Source organism: Nuphar pumila, chromosome 2 (genome assembly GCF_984573655.1).
Source record: "Nuphar pumila chromosome 2, dmNupPumi1.hap1.1, whole genome shotgun sequence".
NCBI lineage: Eukaryota > Viridiplantae > Streptophyta > Magnoliopsida > Nymphaeales > Nymphaeaceae > Nuphar > Nuphar pumila.
The window spans coordinates 142,405,299-142,422,566 of NC_143250.1; the positions used below are offsets into that span (position 1 = coordinate 142,405,299).

General features: G+C 44.4%; 1 protein-coding gene across 2 annotated transcripts in view; it reads right to left on the bottom strand.

The window, feature by feature from the left end:
• Window positions 1-16,070: 16,070 nt before the first annotated feature.
• SRT2 (sirtuin 2) overlaps window positions 16,071-17,268 on the bottom strand; it is a 62,693-nt gene continuing 61,495 nt past the window's right edge. For both annotated transcript variants that reach the window (XM_089998409.1, XM_089998408.1), the window contains exon 11: window positions 16,071-16,725. In XM_089998409.1, the coding sequence (XP_089854535.1) occupies window positions 16,675-16,725 (51 nt within the window). In that variant the 3' untranslated portion in view covers window positions 16,071-16,674. The remainder of the gene's footprint in view (window positions 16,726-17,268) is intronic.

Genomic DNA, 17,268 nt, shown 5'->3' on the forward strand with positions numbered 1-17,268 from the left:
GAATCGGTGACGCGCGACACGGATAAATCGAAGTGCCACAAATATTGTTCTCTTGGGCAAGGAAATTTTTCTCGACATTTAAAAAAATAAGGCGTTATTTCCTTAAAAAAATAAGGTTTAACAGTTGGGAGAATAGAAAGAGAGAGAGAGATGATCATTTAAGAATGTCAACTGTTCGGATTTGGATAGGATATCTGATCAAATTCGAATCTATTTAGTTGGATTAGTTCTGGTGATGGACACACCTAGGTATCAAACTCTTGACATCCTTCAACTTGAACACCTTAAGCTGACCCACCAAACCAGGTGTGCAGAGCCCTTGTGGGCAAAGCAAATTCATACTTCCTTTTTTTTTTTTGAAAGGCAAGCTGGGGTAGGCAGACCCCTACCAGATATCTCTTAAGCCCCATATGGCAGAGGGATTCGAACCTGGGCCTTCAGCTAGGCACAGGACCCGCTTACCACATGGGATACCACCTCGGTGGTAAAGAGAATGCATATTTGCCTTAACTTTCTTATTCAGAAAAGAATCTTGAAGAAGTAAACTGAATTCACTATTTATATTGTGCTGTAACATTGTTATCAGGAAATGTTCAGCTCCAAGTAAAATTAGCCTTATTTAAAAAAAGGAAAAAAAATTTGTCTTGTGTGCTTATATGAGATATGGTGAGAAGAATAACTATTTGCTCCCGTGCTAGCCTTTATTCCCAACAATGGCTCACCACAAATTTGGTTGTGGTTAACATGTGGCTTATACCATTAAAGCAGATCTTTGTCCTGTAACTAAAAAATTGCATGGAGTTTGTTTGCAAGCAATATCTGGTATTCAGGTCATTTTTATGCATTAAAGGAAATTAAAACAAATTAAAAGTATGTTTAGTTGTTGAACACAAGTACATTGTAGTTAAATGGAGCATGTTAAAGAGGAGCCAGTGCAGAATCAATAAATTGACCATCATGCATTAAGCATTAAGCAATAATGGATATACTTGATATGAAGACTGTAACGCCCCAAAATTTCGAACCTTATAATTTCCTTAAAATAGTTGAAAAATTCATTTTCTTTACAGAGTTTATTTCTAAAATCAGCGGAAACGATTTCTTTTAAAAGAAAAAGGACAGGTTTGACAACCTTGGGCACGTTAGCGAGAAAACAAAGATTTACCATAGACGATCTGCAATAATACTTAGGAAATCATTTCTTCTATTTAAAGAGAGTATCAAGTTTGTACAAAATTTGGGTTTCCTCAAGGGAAAACCGTATCAAAAAACAAAATGTTCAGGAGAAGAACTACGAGCAGAAAACAGTGGATCCTTAAATCATCTCGCAGTCGCGCCATCGCCTGATGCACCTAATCGTCACATGTACCCATGAAATGGGTTAGTTTTGCGAAAAACTAGCAGGAGAGTACAAAGACAGAAAGAACTAAATTAGGCATAGATAATTTATGCAGCATGTAGTAACAAGCAAACTAAGTAGATAGACTGCAGGAATAAGCTAAGTACAACAAACTAAAAAGGGTGTGCATGCTCAATTTAGTTATTACTTGATAACCGGCCATGCAGGTACATACATGGCACGTGAGTCGAAACAGTCGAGTCCAAGCCGAGTGTTCATTATGTTAAATATTTTAATATACTTCGGTTGTCTGACTGAATCCTATTCCTATGGAGACGACCGATGGTCGAGAGAGTAAGTCCCCAAGGCCTGATAGGGATGCATCCAACTTCTGCAGAAGTGTTAGGCTAACTTATGTAGCCCCTATCCCTCCCCCTAACCTCCGATGATTGGGGAAAACGGGTCTTTTGCCCTTTTAAAAATTCATAAATGGTCTGTCCATCGGAGTTGGTACCCTTCGTCCTCTCTCTTGACGAAGCCAAGTTGAATTGAGCGCGACGGAGTTTCTTAGCCGTTGCCTCAGTCTTCATGCTCTGGTCCATTAGACCGAAACGAGCATCTTGCCTATGAAGGCGATCCCATTTTTTTATATGTGTTTTCAACAACGTGCACTAAGCATCAATCTAGGTCATAAGACTCTCTCATCTAATCGTCGTAGTACTAACATGTCTCGCAAGTTCAAGAAGTACACTTACGAGGAAGGGGATACATGTCCTTAATAGGAGCCTTGGGAGTGTGTTTCGCAAAGATATAATGTTTTTTAAAAGCTATTTTAACATTTCAAATCTTTCGAAACGACACACAACTTGCCAACATATGGCATGTGATTTTCTCGAATCTGACATTCGATGACGCAGTGTCTGGGTGCTATGTAAGTCACGACACTTATTTTGGTAAATGGGCTTCACAAATGAACTCATCACCCAACAACTTGATCTTGCCCCAGATCAAGGGTTTTCCCAAAACATATTAGGTAGAAAGAGTAATAGGTATTCCTCCTGAATACACTAAGTCTATGACAAGGCAAAAACGAAAGACAATACTGCGAAAAGGAAGTGCCTGGGCGCGAAACGCGACGACAAACAGGAACTGCGAAAGCAAGGGACAAGGATCGCGAAACCGCATCCTTGAATTAAAAAACAGTAAGTAGTAAATACGAAAGCAAAAGCCTAGGCGCAAAGCGCGACGGCAACAGAAACAGGAAGTGCGCAAGCAAAGGACAAGAACCGCAAAACTGCGTCCTTAAATTAAAAGACAATAACCAGTAAATAGGAAAGTAAAAGCCTAGGCGCAAAGCGCGACGGCAAACTGAAATAGGAAATGCGAAAGCAAAGGACAAGGATCGCGAAACCGCGTCCTTGATTTAAAAGTGTACTTATATACGTATAAGTATATAAATATATCATTAAGTCATTTCGATCATTAATTATTTAAGCTTGATCTAATTATTTAAGTCCTTATGCAACTTCTCCAACCTTGGGGTATTGCGAGAATGAAGTCGTCTACGAACGTAGGTGATCATCGGTTTAGTTCGCGGAGCGCGAACGGGCTCCGTTGCGTAAACTGCAAAAAATGTGATTTTAGAAGGCATAAACGAACAAAGCTAGAGAGGAGACTCGGCTTCTCCAACCTCGAAAGGAAGGGGGGCTTCCCACCCCCTTCTGTTGGCCTGTCGGAAGGCAAAAAGAGAGAGAGACGGGGTCGCAAAGGCCAAATGCACACCTGCGGCCCTCGGAAGATGAGGCAGGGGCCAAATGGCCCATGCCGAGCTTTGCTTGACAGGAAAAGGGGCAGAGGCCAGAGGCCCCTGTCGGGTCTCAAAAAAAGAGAAGGGCAAGGGCCTTAGGAGGCCCTTGCTGATTTTTTTTTAAAAGAAAATGGAGGGGCAGGAGCCTTCGGCTCCTGTCGGGTTTTTAAAAGAGAAAGGGGCAGGGGCCGATGGCCCCTGCCAATGGAACGAGTAGGGAAAAAAGAGCGCAGGGGCCAAAGGCCCCCCTGCGGCTTAATAGGAGAGGAGGCAGGGGAGTGCAGGGGCCAAAGGCCCCTGCCGAGCCCTTGCTCGACAGAAAAAGAGACAGGGGCCTCTGGCCCCCTGTCGGTTAAAGGAGGGGCAGGGGCCAAATGGCCCCTGCTTGGTTTCTGAGGGGTGAGGTAGGAGCCTTTGGCTCCTACCTCCTCTCTTAAGGAGAAGGGTAGGGGCCATCGGCCCCTACGTGGAAAGGGCAGGGGCCATGGCCCCTGCCAGAATGTTAAAAAGGGCAAGGGGCTCCGCCCCCTGCCTGCTAAGAAGAGGAAAACAAGGGGGGCGGAGCCCCCTTGCTTGTTGAAAAAGAGGAAGGCAAGGGGACGAAGCCCCTTGTCTGTCGAGAAAAGAGAAAAGCAAGGGGGCGGAGCCCCTTGCCTGTCGAGAAAAGGAGGAGGAAGGCTCGGCACGGACCGCCGGCCACCTGTCGGGCTTCCGGCGAATCTACGGAAGAAAAGAGGGGGGGGGTGTTTACCTGGGCTGCCGAGGGGAATGAGGTCGCCAGGAAGGGAGCTCGCCGGGAGGGGAGTGAGGGATAGAGTCGGGGGGTCGGGGGAGAGAGCAGAGGGTGAGGGGAGAGACGAGAGATGAGAGAGAGAGTCGGGGTCGGGGGAGCTTCGTAAGCCCTCCCCTCTCCCTTCTCGTCTTTTAATAGGGAGGGGGCACACACAGGGCCCGCCCCCTGTGTCGCCGGAGAAGCCCCCTGTCGTGGGCTGCCAGCCCCTCTGAAAAAGGAGTTTTCGAGGGGTTGGGCACGAGCTGGATCCGGGTCGGGTCTGGACCCGACCCGGTCCGATCTCTTTTAATTTTTTTTTAAACTGGTTTTTACATCCAACCCTCCTTAAAATAATTTCGTCCTCGAAATTAAACTGAACTTAACGATCAAAGTACAAGTCAGGGTATTTCTCCCTAATAGCAGAGTCAGGCTCCCAAGTACATTCCTCTATTCCATGGTGCTTCCAACGCATCTTTACAAGAGATATCGTCTTAGATCGAAGCACTTGATCACGACGATCAACGATCTCGACTGGTCTTTCCTCGAAAGACAAATCCTTCTGAATGTCTACATCATCATAATGGATGATGTGTGATGGGTCATGAACGTATTTCCGAAGCATGGATACGTGAAAAACATTATGGATCTGAGCGTACTAAGGAGGTAAAGTCACACGATAAGCTGCTTCACCAATTCGTTCTAGGATCTCGAACGGTCCGACAAATCTAGGGCTTAACTTTTCCTTTTTCTCAAAACGAAAAACGCTCTTTGTGGGCGATACCTTAACAAAAACCATATCTCCTATCGAGAAGATGAGCTCTCGATGACGACGATTCGCGTAACTTTTCTGCCGACTCTGTGCAGTACGGAGTCGCTCTCGTATCATCTGCACCTCCTGAGTGTAGTGTTGTACACTATAGGAGATTCCATCCTTCGGTCGCCAACCTCATCCCAGTAGAGAGGCGAACGACTGGGCTTTCCATACAAGGCCTCGTAAGAGGCCATCCCGATGCTAGCATGATAACTGTTATTGTACACGAATTCGGCCAGACTGGTATGAGAATCCCATTCTCCCTTCGAGTCCATTATGCACGCACGCAACATGTCCTCCAAAGTCTGAATTGTGCGTTCAGACTGTCCGTCAGTCTGAGGGTGAAAAGCGGTACTGAACTTTAAATTCGTACCCAACGCGATTTGAAGTTGTCCCCAAAACCTCAAGGTAAACCTCGGATCACGATCGGAGATGATAGATACCGAAACATCGTGCAACCTCACAATCTCACGAATGTAGAGATCCGCCAAACTGTCCAAGGACTGACTAATACGGATAGGAAGGAAATGAGCCGATTTGGTGAGTCGGTCAACGATCACCCAAATCGCATCGTTCTTTCTTCGTGTCCTTGGCAAACCGACGATAAAGTCCATAGTGATGTCTTCCCACTTCCATTGTGGGATCTCCATTTGCTGCATCACTTCGCCAGGTCGTTGATGCTCGATCTTAATCTGCTGGCAAGTCAAACACTTAGAGATGTATTCGGCCACGTCTCGCTTCATTCCGCTCCACCAATATCTGCGCTGCAAGTCTTTGAACATCTTCGTGCCTCCCGGGTGAATCTTATATTTGGATTTATGGGCCTCTTCGAGAATTTCGTCTCTCAAAACGGGATCATTTGAGACCCAAAGACGATTTTTGAGTCAAATGCTTCCGTCGTCCTTAAGTCAGAAAGGAGTATCGGTCTGCTGTGTACGAGCCTTCAGCTTCTCGTACTGCGCATCAGTCTTTTGCCCAGCAAGGATCTTGGCTAATAGCTTAGGTTGAGCTATCAGATTAGAAAAACTGATAGAATTTGATGAGACTGCAAACGGTTTCCATGAAACCAAATCCTCAATCAACTTCCAACCTACGTATAATAGGTTGACGGAAATGCTAGAAGCCTTACGGCTGAGAGCATCAGCTACCACGTTTGCCTTTCCTGGATGGTAGGAAAGGGTGAAATCGTAATCCTTGAGAAATTCTAGCCACCGTCGTTATCTCATATTAAGCTCTTTCTGTGAAAACAAGTACTTGAGGCTCTTATGATCCGTAAAAGCTTTGAATTGTTCCCCATACAAGTAGTGTCGCCAAATCTTCAATGCGAACACCACAACCACTAATTCCAAATCGTGAGTCGGTTAATTCTTCTCATGAATCTTAAGTTGACGCGATGCGTAGGCGATTGCCTTAGCATTTTGCATTAGGACGCAACCCAAGCCTGTCCCGGAAGTGTCAGTATAAATCACGAAGCAGCCTTGTCCTGAAGACAAGGCCAAGATAGGAGCGGTAGTAAGTCGTTCCTTCAGCAACTGGAAACTGTTTTCGCACGAATCATCCCACACGAACTTAGCATCCTTCTTTAGTAGCTTTGTCATAGGTAGAGAGATTTTGGAAAAGTCTTAGATAAATCTTCGATAATATCCAGCTAATTCAAGGAAACTTCTGATGTCACGAACATTCCTCGGTTGTTGCCAATTTAGTACGGCCTCCACCTTGGCAGGATCTACGAATACGCCTTTCTAGGATATAACATGTCCCAAAAACATAATCTCCTTGAGCCAAAACTTGCTTTTATAGAATTTAGCGAACAAACGCTCCTTCTGCAAGGTTTCCAAAATGATGATCAGGTGTTTGCGATGTTGATCCCAGGTCTCCGAGTACACCAGGATGTCATCGATGAACACGATGACGAAGGTGTCTAAAAAGGGTTTAAACACACGGTTCATGAGGTCCATGAAGGCTGCAGGAGCGTTGGTGAGTCTGAAAGGCATGACAGTAAACTCGAAATGCCCATACCTGGTTCGAAAAGCCGTCTTGGAGATATCATCTCCCTTAATTCTGAGTTGATGGTATCCTGACCTAAGGTCGATCTTTGAGAAAACCTTGGCATTTCGCAGTTGATCGAACAAATCTTCGATACGCGGTAACGGATACTTATTCTTTATCGTGGCCTGGTTGAGCATTCGATAGTCGATGCACAACCGCAATGATCCATCTTTCTTTTTAACGAATAAAACAGGAGGTCCCCAAGGCGAGACACTGGGGCGAATGAATCCTAAATCCATCAACTCATGTAGCTGCTTCTTAAGTTCCTCGAGCTTGGCTGGCGCCATACGGTATGGAGCTTTAGAAATTGGCGCAGTACCTGGTAGCAACTCGATGTTGAATTCAACCTCTCGTGGTGGGGGAAGTCCTAACAGCTCCTCTGGGAAGACGTCTGGAAAATCCCGAACCACCTTCAGATCTCTAATCGAAACTTGCGTCGGCTCGGACTGGACGACACTGACTAAAAAGGCAGTGCATCCCCTTCTCAGGTAATGTTGTGCCTTTAGCGAAGAAATCATCTTGCTTGCACGGACCGCCTTCACGAACTTGAATTCCACCTTAGGCATCCCTGGTGGAGATAACACAATCTTGCTTTCATGGCAAAAGATTTTGGCATGGTACTTGTGCAGCCAATCCATGCCTAGGATGACGTCAAATTCGGTCATATCTAGAAGGATAGTGCAGGCCGGATAATGTCGATCTGCCAAGACTACGTCCAAAGCTGGCACGTAGGTCGCACAAATAGTGCTCTTCCCAATCGGGTTATAGACGTTGAGAGCATTATCTAACGAACTTACAGGTGCGTGCAAGAGTTCAACAAATTTTACAGAAATAAAAGAATGAGTGGCACCGCAATCAAAGAGTACGAAAGCTGCTTGGTTAGCAATCAAGATGGTACCTTGCACAAGCTCGCCTTTGGTCAACTATTCGACCGTGGCAGTGTAAACGCGTCCCAGTGCTTTCTTCTGGCCGCTAGACTGTGGTTGTTGCGCCTGGTAAGAATGTTGCTGTTGTTGCGGTTGCGACGGTGGTCGGGGGAGCATAGGTGCTCCACTATTCCGTCTGAGGTCGCCAGTTGCCTTCTTGCGGCACTCGCGTGCAAAGTGGCCCATCTTGCCACAGTACAGGCATCCGCCTGTAAGAAGAGGGCATGCTTGCCCGGGGTGAGGTCGTCTTCATTTGGGGCAGACATCGCCCGCCTGCTGCCGGGCAGGAAAGTTGCCCTGAGGTCGCTGACGTTTTGAAGGAGGATATGGCTTTCTTCCACTTTCCTTGTTTACGAAAAAGGGCGGTCGCTTGGTTTGACCGCCAGAGGGATATTTCTTTTGATCGTTACCCGCAACGGGTAGCTTCTTGCTTTGGGTGCTCTTGGAGCGTTCCCAATCCTCGGTCAGGAGAGTGGCTGCAGCAACAACTGCGGAGAGAGTCGATGGCATGCTATTTAGGACCCTTGGTCGGAGTCCTTCCTTTAATCCGCGGATGAATTTCTCCTCCCGCTCCCGATCATCTGCGAATAAGTTGGGGCAATGACGCTCCAACTCCTGGAACCTGAAGATGTAGTCCACCAGACTTGACGTGCCTTGGCAAAGTTCCAAGAACTCCACCTTTTTCCTCTCCCTAGCATGAGGAGGAAAATAGTTCTCTAAGAAAGCCTTTTTGAAGGACTCCCAAGGAATAAGCGAATCTGTTGAGAACTGGATGTTCCGAGTCGTGTCCCACCAATGGCGGGCGGCACCCAAAAATCTGAAAGTACCAAAAATAGTCTTCTTGTCTTCTGGGACTGTTAAAACTTGGAAAACTCGCTCTACTTCCAAAATCCAGTTTTCGACTGCATCGGGGTCAGGCTTGCCTGTGAAGGTTGGAGGATCGAGCTTTAAGAACTTTTCATATGATATTGCTGCAGAGTGACTTGGTTCTGTGGTAGGTACTTGGTTGTGCGCTTGATTTCGCATGGCGCTGGTCAATGCGCTCAAGGAATCCATGATGAATCCCCGCTGATCTGACCATTCATCAGACGAACCCTCGTTCGACCCTCGAACCATCCTTAAAATACCTAGATGATACATAAGTCAATACTTGAAGGAGAAGAATAATATCAAAAAGTTTATCGTATTTCCGAGTAATAGAGATTACAAAAGCCCAACAGTGTTGGTATAAGAGGGCACTTATAAAAAGTCAAAAACAAAAAACTGCCCACGAGTACAAAAACCAACGAGTTTTATATCATTTAGGGATAATGAGAGTACTTCCTCAAGTATTCTCTAGCGATACCCGTGCGCCTTAACCCGCGCAGAGGGGGAAAATGATGCAAATCCTCATTCGGGACTCCTTGCCCGTGAAGAGGAGTAGTGGGGGAGTAATGTGGCAAGGCATCCGGTGCATAGGGCAGCGAAGCCGGAGTGTACACCGGAGAATCCGGTATGTACTGCGGTGAAGCTGGTGTGTACACTGGGGAATCCGATATGTACAGCGGTGAAGCCGGAGTGTTTACCAGAGTATCTGATATGTACTATGATGAGTCTGGGGTTGGTGTGTATATTGGCGAGTTGGGGGAAGGCATATGAGTGGGTGGAGCGACGTCTTGAGCACTCTCTAGGGGTAAAATTTGTCCATCACATGATGGTGTGTCATAAGTACCCTGGACTGAGGATGTTGTGTCTTCCAGATCTTGTGCTGCAGACGCCCTTCAATCATATGCTTCTCTAAGTTGACAATTATTTATCGAATGTCCTTCTTCACCACAGAATTCGCACCCCATCTAGGTTTGCGAGGGGGATTCTGCTTCAGAGGATTCCAGAGAAGGGTGCCGATTAACTAACACATGATTTGGTATGCGACTTCCTTCCCGAAAATGCACTGCTGCCCATGTCGCGGCTAGCGGTGCTTGGTAGGTATTCGGAAGCGTAAAGCCCCACGAATCCGCAAAAGTGGGAGGGGGCGGCCTGTTGGTCCAATGATCTGAACCGGTAGTCGAACGCTCAAGTCTTCCTACCACAGAACTTATGCCCCTTACAGAACGACAACGTATTCTTCTTGCGCCTCTTCTGCGTCTCAATCTCTCACCATTCGGAGGGTTCATTTTCTTTGAACAAGAAAAACCCCAAATACTCATGTAAGGTATACTCTAGTCTAATAGTATATAAAAAAAGAGAAATTAAATTACTTATAGCGTGATGCGGATGCTCGATGACCAAAAATTACTGTTTCGATCTGCTCTGATACCAAGTTGTAACGCCCCAAAATTTTGAGGTCATAAAACTCTCTCATCTAATCATCGTAGTACTAACATGTCTCGCAAGTTCAAGAAGTACACTTACGAGGAAGGGGATACAGGTCTTTAATAGGAGCCTTGGGAGTGTGTTTCGCAAAGATATAATGTTTTTTAAAAGCTATTTTAACATTTCAAATCTTTTGAAATGACACACAACTTGCCAACATATGGCATGTGATTTTCTCGAATCTGACATCCAATGACGCAGTGTCTGGGTGCTATGTAAGTCACGACACTTATTTTGGTAAATGGGCTTCACAAATGAACCCATCACCCAACAACTTGATCTTGCCCCAGATCAAGGGTTTTCCCAAAACATATCGGGTAGAAAGAGGAATAGGTATTCCTCTCGAATACACTGAGTCTATGGCACGACAAAAACGAAAGACAATAATGCGAAAAGGAAGTGCCTGAACGCAAAGCGCGACGGCAAACAGGAACTGCGAAAGCAAGGGACAAGGATCGCGAAACCGCGTCCTTGAATTAAAAGACAGTAAGTAGTAAATACGAAAGCAAAAGCCTGGGCGCAAAGCGCGACGGCAACAGAAACAGGAAGTGCGCAAGCAAAGGACAAGGACCGCGAAACCGCGTCCTTGAATTAAAAAACAATAAGCAGTAAATAGGAAAGTAAAAGTCTGGGCGCAAAGCGCGACGACAAACTGAAATAGGAAATGCGAAAGCAAAGGACAAGGATCGCGAAACCGCGTCCTTGATTTAAAAGTGTACTTATATACGTATAAGTATATAAATATATCATTAAGTCCTTTCGATCATTAATTGTTTAAGCTTGATTTAATTATTTAAGTCCTTGTGCAACTTCTCCTACCTTGGGGTATTGCGAGAATGAAGTCATCTACGAACGTAGGTGATCGTCGATTTAGTTCGCGGGGCGCGAACGGGCTCCGTTGCGTAAACTGCAAAAAATGTGATTTTAGAAGGCATAAACGAACAAAGGTAGAGAGGAGACTAGACTTCTCCAACCTCAAAAGGAAGGGGGGCTTCCCACCCCCTTCTGTTGGCCTATCGGAAGGCAAAGAGAGAGAGAGACGGGGTCGCAGGGGCCAAATGCACACCTGCGGCCCTCGGAAGATGAGGCAGGGGCCAAATGGCCCCTGCCGAGCTTAGCTTGACAGGAAAAGGGGCAGGGGCCAGAGGCCCCTGTCGGCTCTCAAAAAAAGAAAAGGGCAAGGGCCTTAGGAGGCCCTTGCTGAATTTTTTTTAAAAGAAAATGGAGGGGCAGGAGCCGAAGGCTCCTGCCGGGTTTTTAAAAGAGAAAGGGGCAGGGGCCGATGGCCCTTGCCAATGGAACGAGTAGGGAGGATGGAGCGTAGGGGCCAAAGGCCCCTCTGTGGCTTAATAGGAGAGGAGGCAGGGGAGTGCAGGGGCCAAAGGCCCCTGCCGAGCCCTTGCTCGACAAAAAAAGAGACAGGGGCCTCTGGCCCCCTGTCGGTTAAAAGAGGGGCAGGGGCCAAATGGCCCCTGCTTGGTTTCCGAAGGGTGAGGTAGGAGCCTTTGGCTCCTACCTCCTCTCTTAAGGAGAAGGGTAGGGGCCATCGGCCCCTACGTGGAAAGGGAAGGGCAGAGGCCATGGCCCCTGCCAGAATGTTAAAAAGGGCAAGGGGCTCCACCCCCTGCCTGCTAAGAAGAGGAAAGCAAGGGGGTGGAGCCCCCTTGCTTGTTGAAAAAGAGGAAGGCAAGGGGACAAAGCCCCTTGCTTGTCTAGAAAAGGAGGAGGAAGGCTCGGCAGGGGCCGCCGGCCACCTGCCAACCTTCTGGCGAATCTACGGAAGAAAAGAGGGGGGGGGGGGGGGGTGTTTACCTGGGCTGCCGAGGGGAATGAGGTCGCCGGGAAGGGAGCTCGCTGGGAGGGGAGTAAGGGATAGAGTCGGGGGGTCGGGGTAGAGAGCAGAGGGTGAGGGGAGACACGAGAGATGAGAGAGAGAGTCGGGGGAGCTTCGTAAGCCCTCCTCTCTCCCTTCTCGTCTTTTAATAGGGAGGGGGCGCACACAGGGCCCGCCCCCTGTGTCGCCGGAGAAGCCCCCTGCCGTGGGCTGCCAGCCCCTCTGAAAAAGGAGTTTTCGAGGGGCTGGGCATGGGTTGGATTCGAGTCGGGTCTGGACCCGACCCGGGTCCGATCTCTTTTATTTTTTTTTAAACTGGTTTTTACAAAGACTTTCCTGTGAAAAAATATTTAAGAAAATGGAGAGCTTAAGCCTAGAGGCACATTCTTAAGATCGCTATCTTTAGAACTTCAATCGCCCCACTCTGGGAATTCTGAAGATGCGAAAAAGGGGTTTGTTGCTGCTGAGTTTTCAGGATAGAACTAGGTTTGAACCTCAGAGAGTCATTGTTTCGCAAGAACATATGACCTCAACCCACACTTGAACTCTGCAAGCCAAATCATGAAGAAAGAAAAGAGAAAACTAGAGAGTCAGAAAATTGTGTCTCAAAAGATGAGAAAACAAAGAGATTTATAGACTTCTAGTAAGGCCAAAACGTTTTGCCATAGATGAGATTAAATGTCACAAATCTGACGATTTAAAAAGATCCATGAACGGTTACCCACCTTTAACTGTAGATTAAAGGCCTTCAAAACCGTCCAACAACCACAATGCACCATAAACTCAATATAAATGCAATTAAAACCTTTCAAACTGTCAGACATTTCAAAACCAAAAAGACAAAATGGACATTTGCGCATCATATGCACCTCGAACCGCTGTGAGCGTGCGAAGTGCAAAGTGCGCCATCAAAATGCCACATTGTGCCTCAAGCGCCCTTGCGCATACACACGCACGTGTACGCGAACAACGCGCCCGTTGTTGCACGATTTGAAAAAGTCCCTGAATGGTCACCTACCTTTAACTGTAGTTTAAAGGTCTTCAAAATCGTCCAACAACCACAATGCACCATAAACTCAATATAAATGCAATTAAAACCTTTCAAACTGTCAGACATTTCAAAACCGAAAAGACAAAATGGACATTTGCGCCTCATGCACCTCGAACCACTGCGAGCGTGTAAAGTGTAAAGTGCAAAGTGCACCATCAAAATGTCACATTGCGCCTCAAGCGCACACACGCGCGCGTGTGCACGAGCGGCAACGTCCGCAAGCCACCTAAAGACTCAAGGCTTACCAAAATAAAGAATAGATAACAAACCCTCTATTTAAACCACTTGAAAAACTTTTCTCTTTTAGATATGAGACTAAACATTTTCAAAACACTTTTGGTGGGAAACAAAACTTAAAAGGATTTTATATTTTAAAACTTTTCTAACATTCCCTTGTGAAAGAAACATAGAGATGCATCTCTCTCTCTCTCTTATTGGGTTTTTGGCTATGCTTCTTTCAACATGGTAATTACTATTTCATCCTTCGCTCTAGGCATACACAAATAAGCCATGTGAAGTTAGCTTCTTATTGTTTTATTGTTACTGAACATAGCATCACACATATTTTCCATGAATCCAAATATGAAATGAATTTCACCGCCAAGAAAGAAAAGGGAGGTAAAAAGAAAACTGCGAAGAAGAGTAGGGAGAAGAGAGATACCTTAGAACGGGTGCCAATGATCGCTGAGCCTTGAGATCGACCGATTACTGCTAGAGAGAGAGGTTCGATAATTTAGGAATGTCAACTGTTCGGATTTGAATGGGATATTTGATTCAATTCGGATTAGTTTGGTTGATATTAGTTTGGATGATAGTTACCAGGAACCTGAAATGGATACGGAAAGCGATGTTTCTATCGCTTTAGCTTAGGGATGGCAGTGGATCGCGGCAAAATGGGCTCCGCCCTGCCTCGCTTCCTTTGGACTGTGGATGGAGATTAAAATCAAAACCCGTGCGAAGATGGAGGCGGGGATGAACTTACTATTTCTCTCGCTCTGCTCGGTCCCCGATTTTTATTAGTATAATAACTAAAATACCTTTAGGGATTGGCAGTGGATTGAGGAAAAACAAAGCCCCACTCCATCACGCTATGTTTGGACCGAAGATGGAGGACATGTAATGGGAATTGAGGCAGGGATGGAGGTTAAAATCAAAACCCATGCGAGGATAAAAGTGACCGAGGGAAGAATTTTGAGAAAAGACGGTGGTGGAGACCTTGTCCCCTGCCTACGCCCTAATCTACTCTCATCCTTACTTGAGCTGAGCTGCTCTTACCTGTGAAACGGAAGAAAGGAAAGGAGCCACAAATTTAAACTAGGGCGGGCACAAACATACATTAAAATTAATTATTATTATTAATAATAAAAATATACTAACAATATGTTTTTATATGAAGTTCAAGTACTTTTCATAAATTTAAAAAAAAACGTGTCAATCAAAAAGTGATAGGTGTTAAAGCCATTAAAATAATATTAAAGAATAATTTTAAGCTATTTTTTATATTTATTAAAAAATAGCCTATTCAAGTAAGTATCATATCGATCTTCTGGCTATGCGATACGTATCAGCCTATTCAGGATGATATGCACCGATACTGTCAACATTGGGTAAATGCACATGAGACCACAGACCAAACTTATAAAATCTCCATGCTTGAATCATGTTAGAAGAGATGCTTTCACATCTACATCTTGTTGTGAGGGCCTTGGGGTGTGTTTGAATTATTCAGATCTCAAATTCAAGTGAATCTTGGACCAGAGATTTTCAGATCCAAGCTCCAAGAATCTCTAGTCCGACCCTTACCCATTTGGACTAGAGACTCGTGGGTCTGGAGGGAAAATACCCCCAAAATAAGGATCTCATGGACCTGTAAGTACCAAGTGAGCACCTGAATGTGACGGGAACAATTTAGAGTCATGGTATCTTAACAAGTGGATCCTTAGTTAAACCCCATCATCTACATCTCTGTTTTCGGCATTGGTGACACGGAGATGCATAAAGGGTTTTATATATTTTTCACTACCGGATCTTTGTACGACAATCTCAACATACATGCACATTTTTTCTTTTTCAATGGATTTTTTATTCAAAAAATGATCGTATTATATGAAAGAAATGATGCACTTTCGAAAAATGCCCCACAATTTTTAAATTTTCCTAGTTCAATTTCTTAAATTTTCAGCTTTAAAATAACCTTTTTACCCTTAGTACATGTGAATTTTCTCTCAAATATGGGAATTTATGAATTTCCTCTCAAATATGTAACTTTTTTTTCAAATATGAGAATATGTAAATTTCAACCTAAATATGTAAATTTTCACTCAAATATATGAATTTTCTCTTAAATATGCAATTTTTCTTCCAAATATGCAAATTTCTTATGTAAATTTTCTCTTAAAAGCATTAACAACATTTCAAAAGTGCCACTAATTTTTTTTTTACCCTTAAAAACACTTTTGCAAATACTACACATGAGGCTCTTTGCTTGACATGTCTCGACATTCACAAATCCAATATGACATTCACAACCATGAGTTACAAAGGTTTTCAAAATGTGCAAATTGTTGAAAAAGTGTGGAAGTTGATTTTTACCGTAATATAAAACCTTGATTTCTGCAAATTTTTTAAAAATTATTTATTTAAAAAATGTGCACACATTTTGAGGACTTTCGCAACTCATGGTTATAAATGCCCCCAAAATGTACGAACCCTTCTAATAAAATTTGCACATTTAATAAAACATTCACCTATTTAAGGGCATAAGCAAGAGGGCATTCACAAATATGTGGAAGACAATTTGCATCTTTAAAAGAAAATTCACATAAAAAAATTTATAGATCCTCATATTTTAAAAAAATAACATATTTAAAAAATCACATAGTTTAAGAGAAAATTAGCATATTTGGATATTTTGAAAGTTCACATATCTTGAGAAAATTGGCTTGTGCAAAAAGTAAAAAAGTTCTTTTACAAAAAAAATTGCAAATTTAGACATCAAGCGACAAATTGTTTAGGCAGTTCATACCATCTATACATAGTATTTTGACCTAATCTTTCCACTGTCAAATGCTTCGTCAGTAGCATATTGTTCCTCTATTGATCAAGAATTTCAATCTTTGGAAAATCTCATGAACATCCAATATGAACATTGATTTGATTTACAAATTGTATCACCATTACATGATTCATCCATTTCTTATAAAGGTGTCAATAGGTCGGGTTTGGTTCGGATCCAAGTGGGAACCAACCAGATTTGATTCGAGATGTGGATACCCAGTCCAGAGTTGGGTCCAATCGGAGCTACCATAAGAGAAATCATACCCGGATCCTATAAGGATTATACAAACCAGACCCAGACCATACCAAGTAAAATAATATTTTTTTATTTTTTACATTGAAAAGTGGCGGATCTTAGTCAGAACTCAGATTGAGCCTGGGTCTGGTATGAAATTTCACAGACCATACCCAGCTCCATATATTAATCGGATCCTTTGAGTCTGACCCAGATTCTACTCGAACCACCTTATTTATCACCAAACCCTGACCTTTAGGGTTTGGTACAGGTCGGGTCTGGGTCAAACCCGACCCATTGACACCCCTAATTTCTTATATGGATATGTACAATAATGTATTTTAAGTCATCAATCATAAAGAACAATGAATTGCAAGCCCAAAATTGCCAGATAATCATAACTTTAATTTGCCTTCCCTTTGATGAAAGACCGATATATGGTCAGACTGCTGGTATGCTCAGAGACCCCACCTGGAGCAACCTAGGTAGTATCTGTCATAAAAAAAGGCAACAGAAGATCAACAAAGTTCAGAAATAATCGGCTTTGCCAAGATCAAAGAAAAGTGACATGGACTCCTTCATGCAGATGAAAGCAGTAGATAACTTGAATATGGCTAAAGCAAGCTGGCTGAGAACCATCTTGCCTAGATCAAACGAGTCTACAGATTCCCAAGTCCAATGCAACTTGCACTCCACAAGAAGCAGAGGAATAGGCGACCAAGATTGGAGTTATGAGTGGGGAAGCAGTTTGGAACCTAGAATTCCCTAAAAAGGGTGGCGTAAGAGCTCTTTGTTGGGCATTCCCCTTTCGTGAATTCCCAACAAAGGGTTGCACTATAAAAAAATTCATTTTTTTGTAGCTTACGCTCGGGGGCCTCACTTCAACTTAATTGACCAGGCCTTTGGGCCTGGGTTTTTTTGTTGACTGAGCAACGGGGGTCCTCCCCGCGAACCCCCCACCTACTTGGCTGTGCCTCAACTCCTGCTTCCCCAGGGGTACAGCAGGTGTATCGGCTACGCAGTCGCCCTTCGATC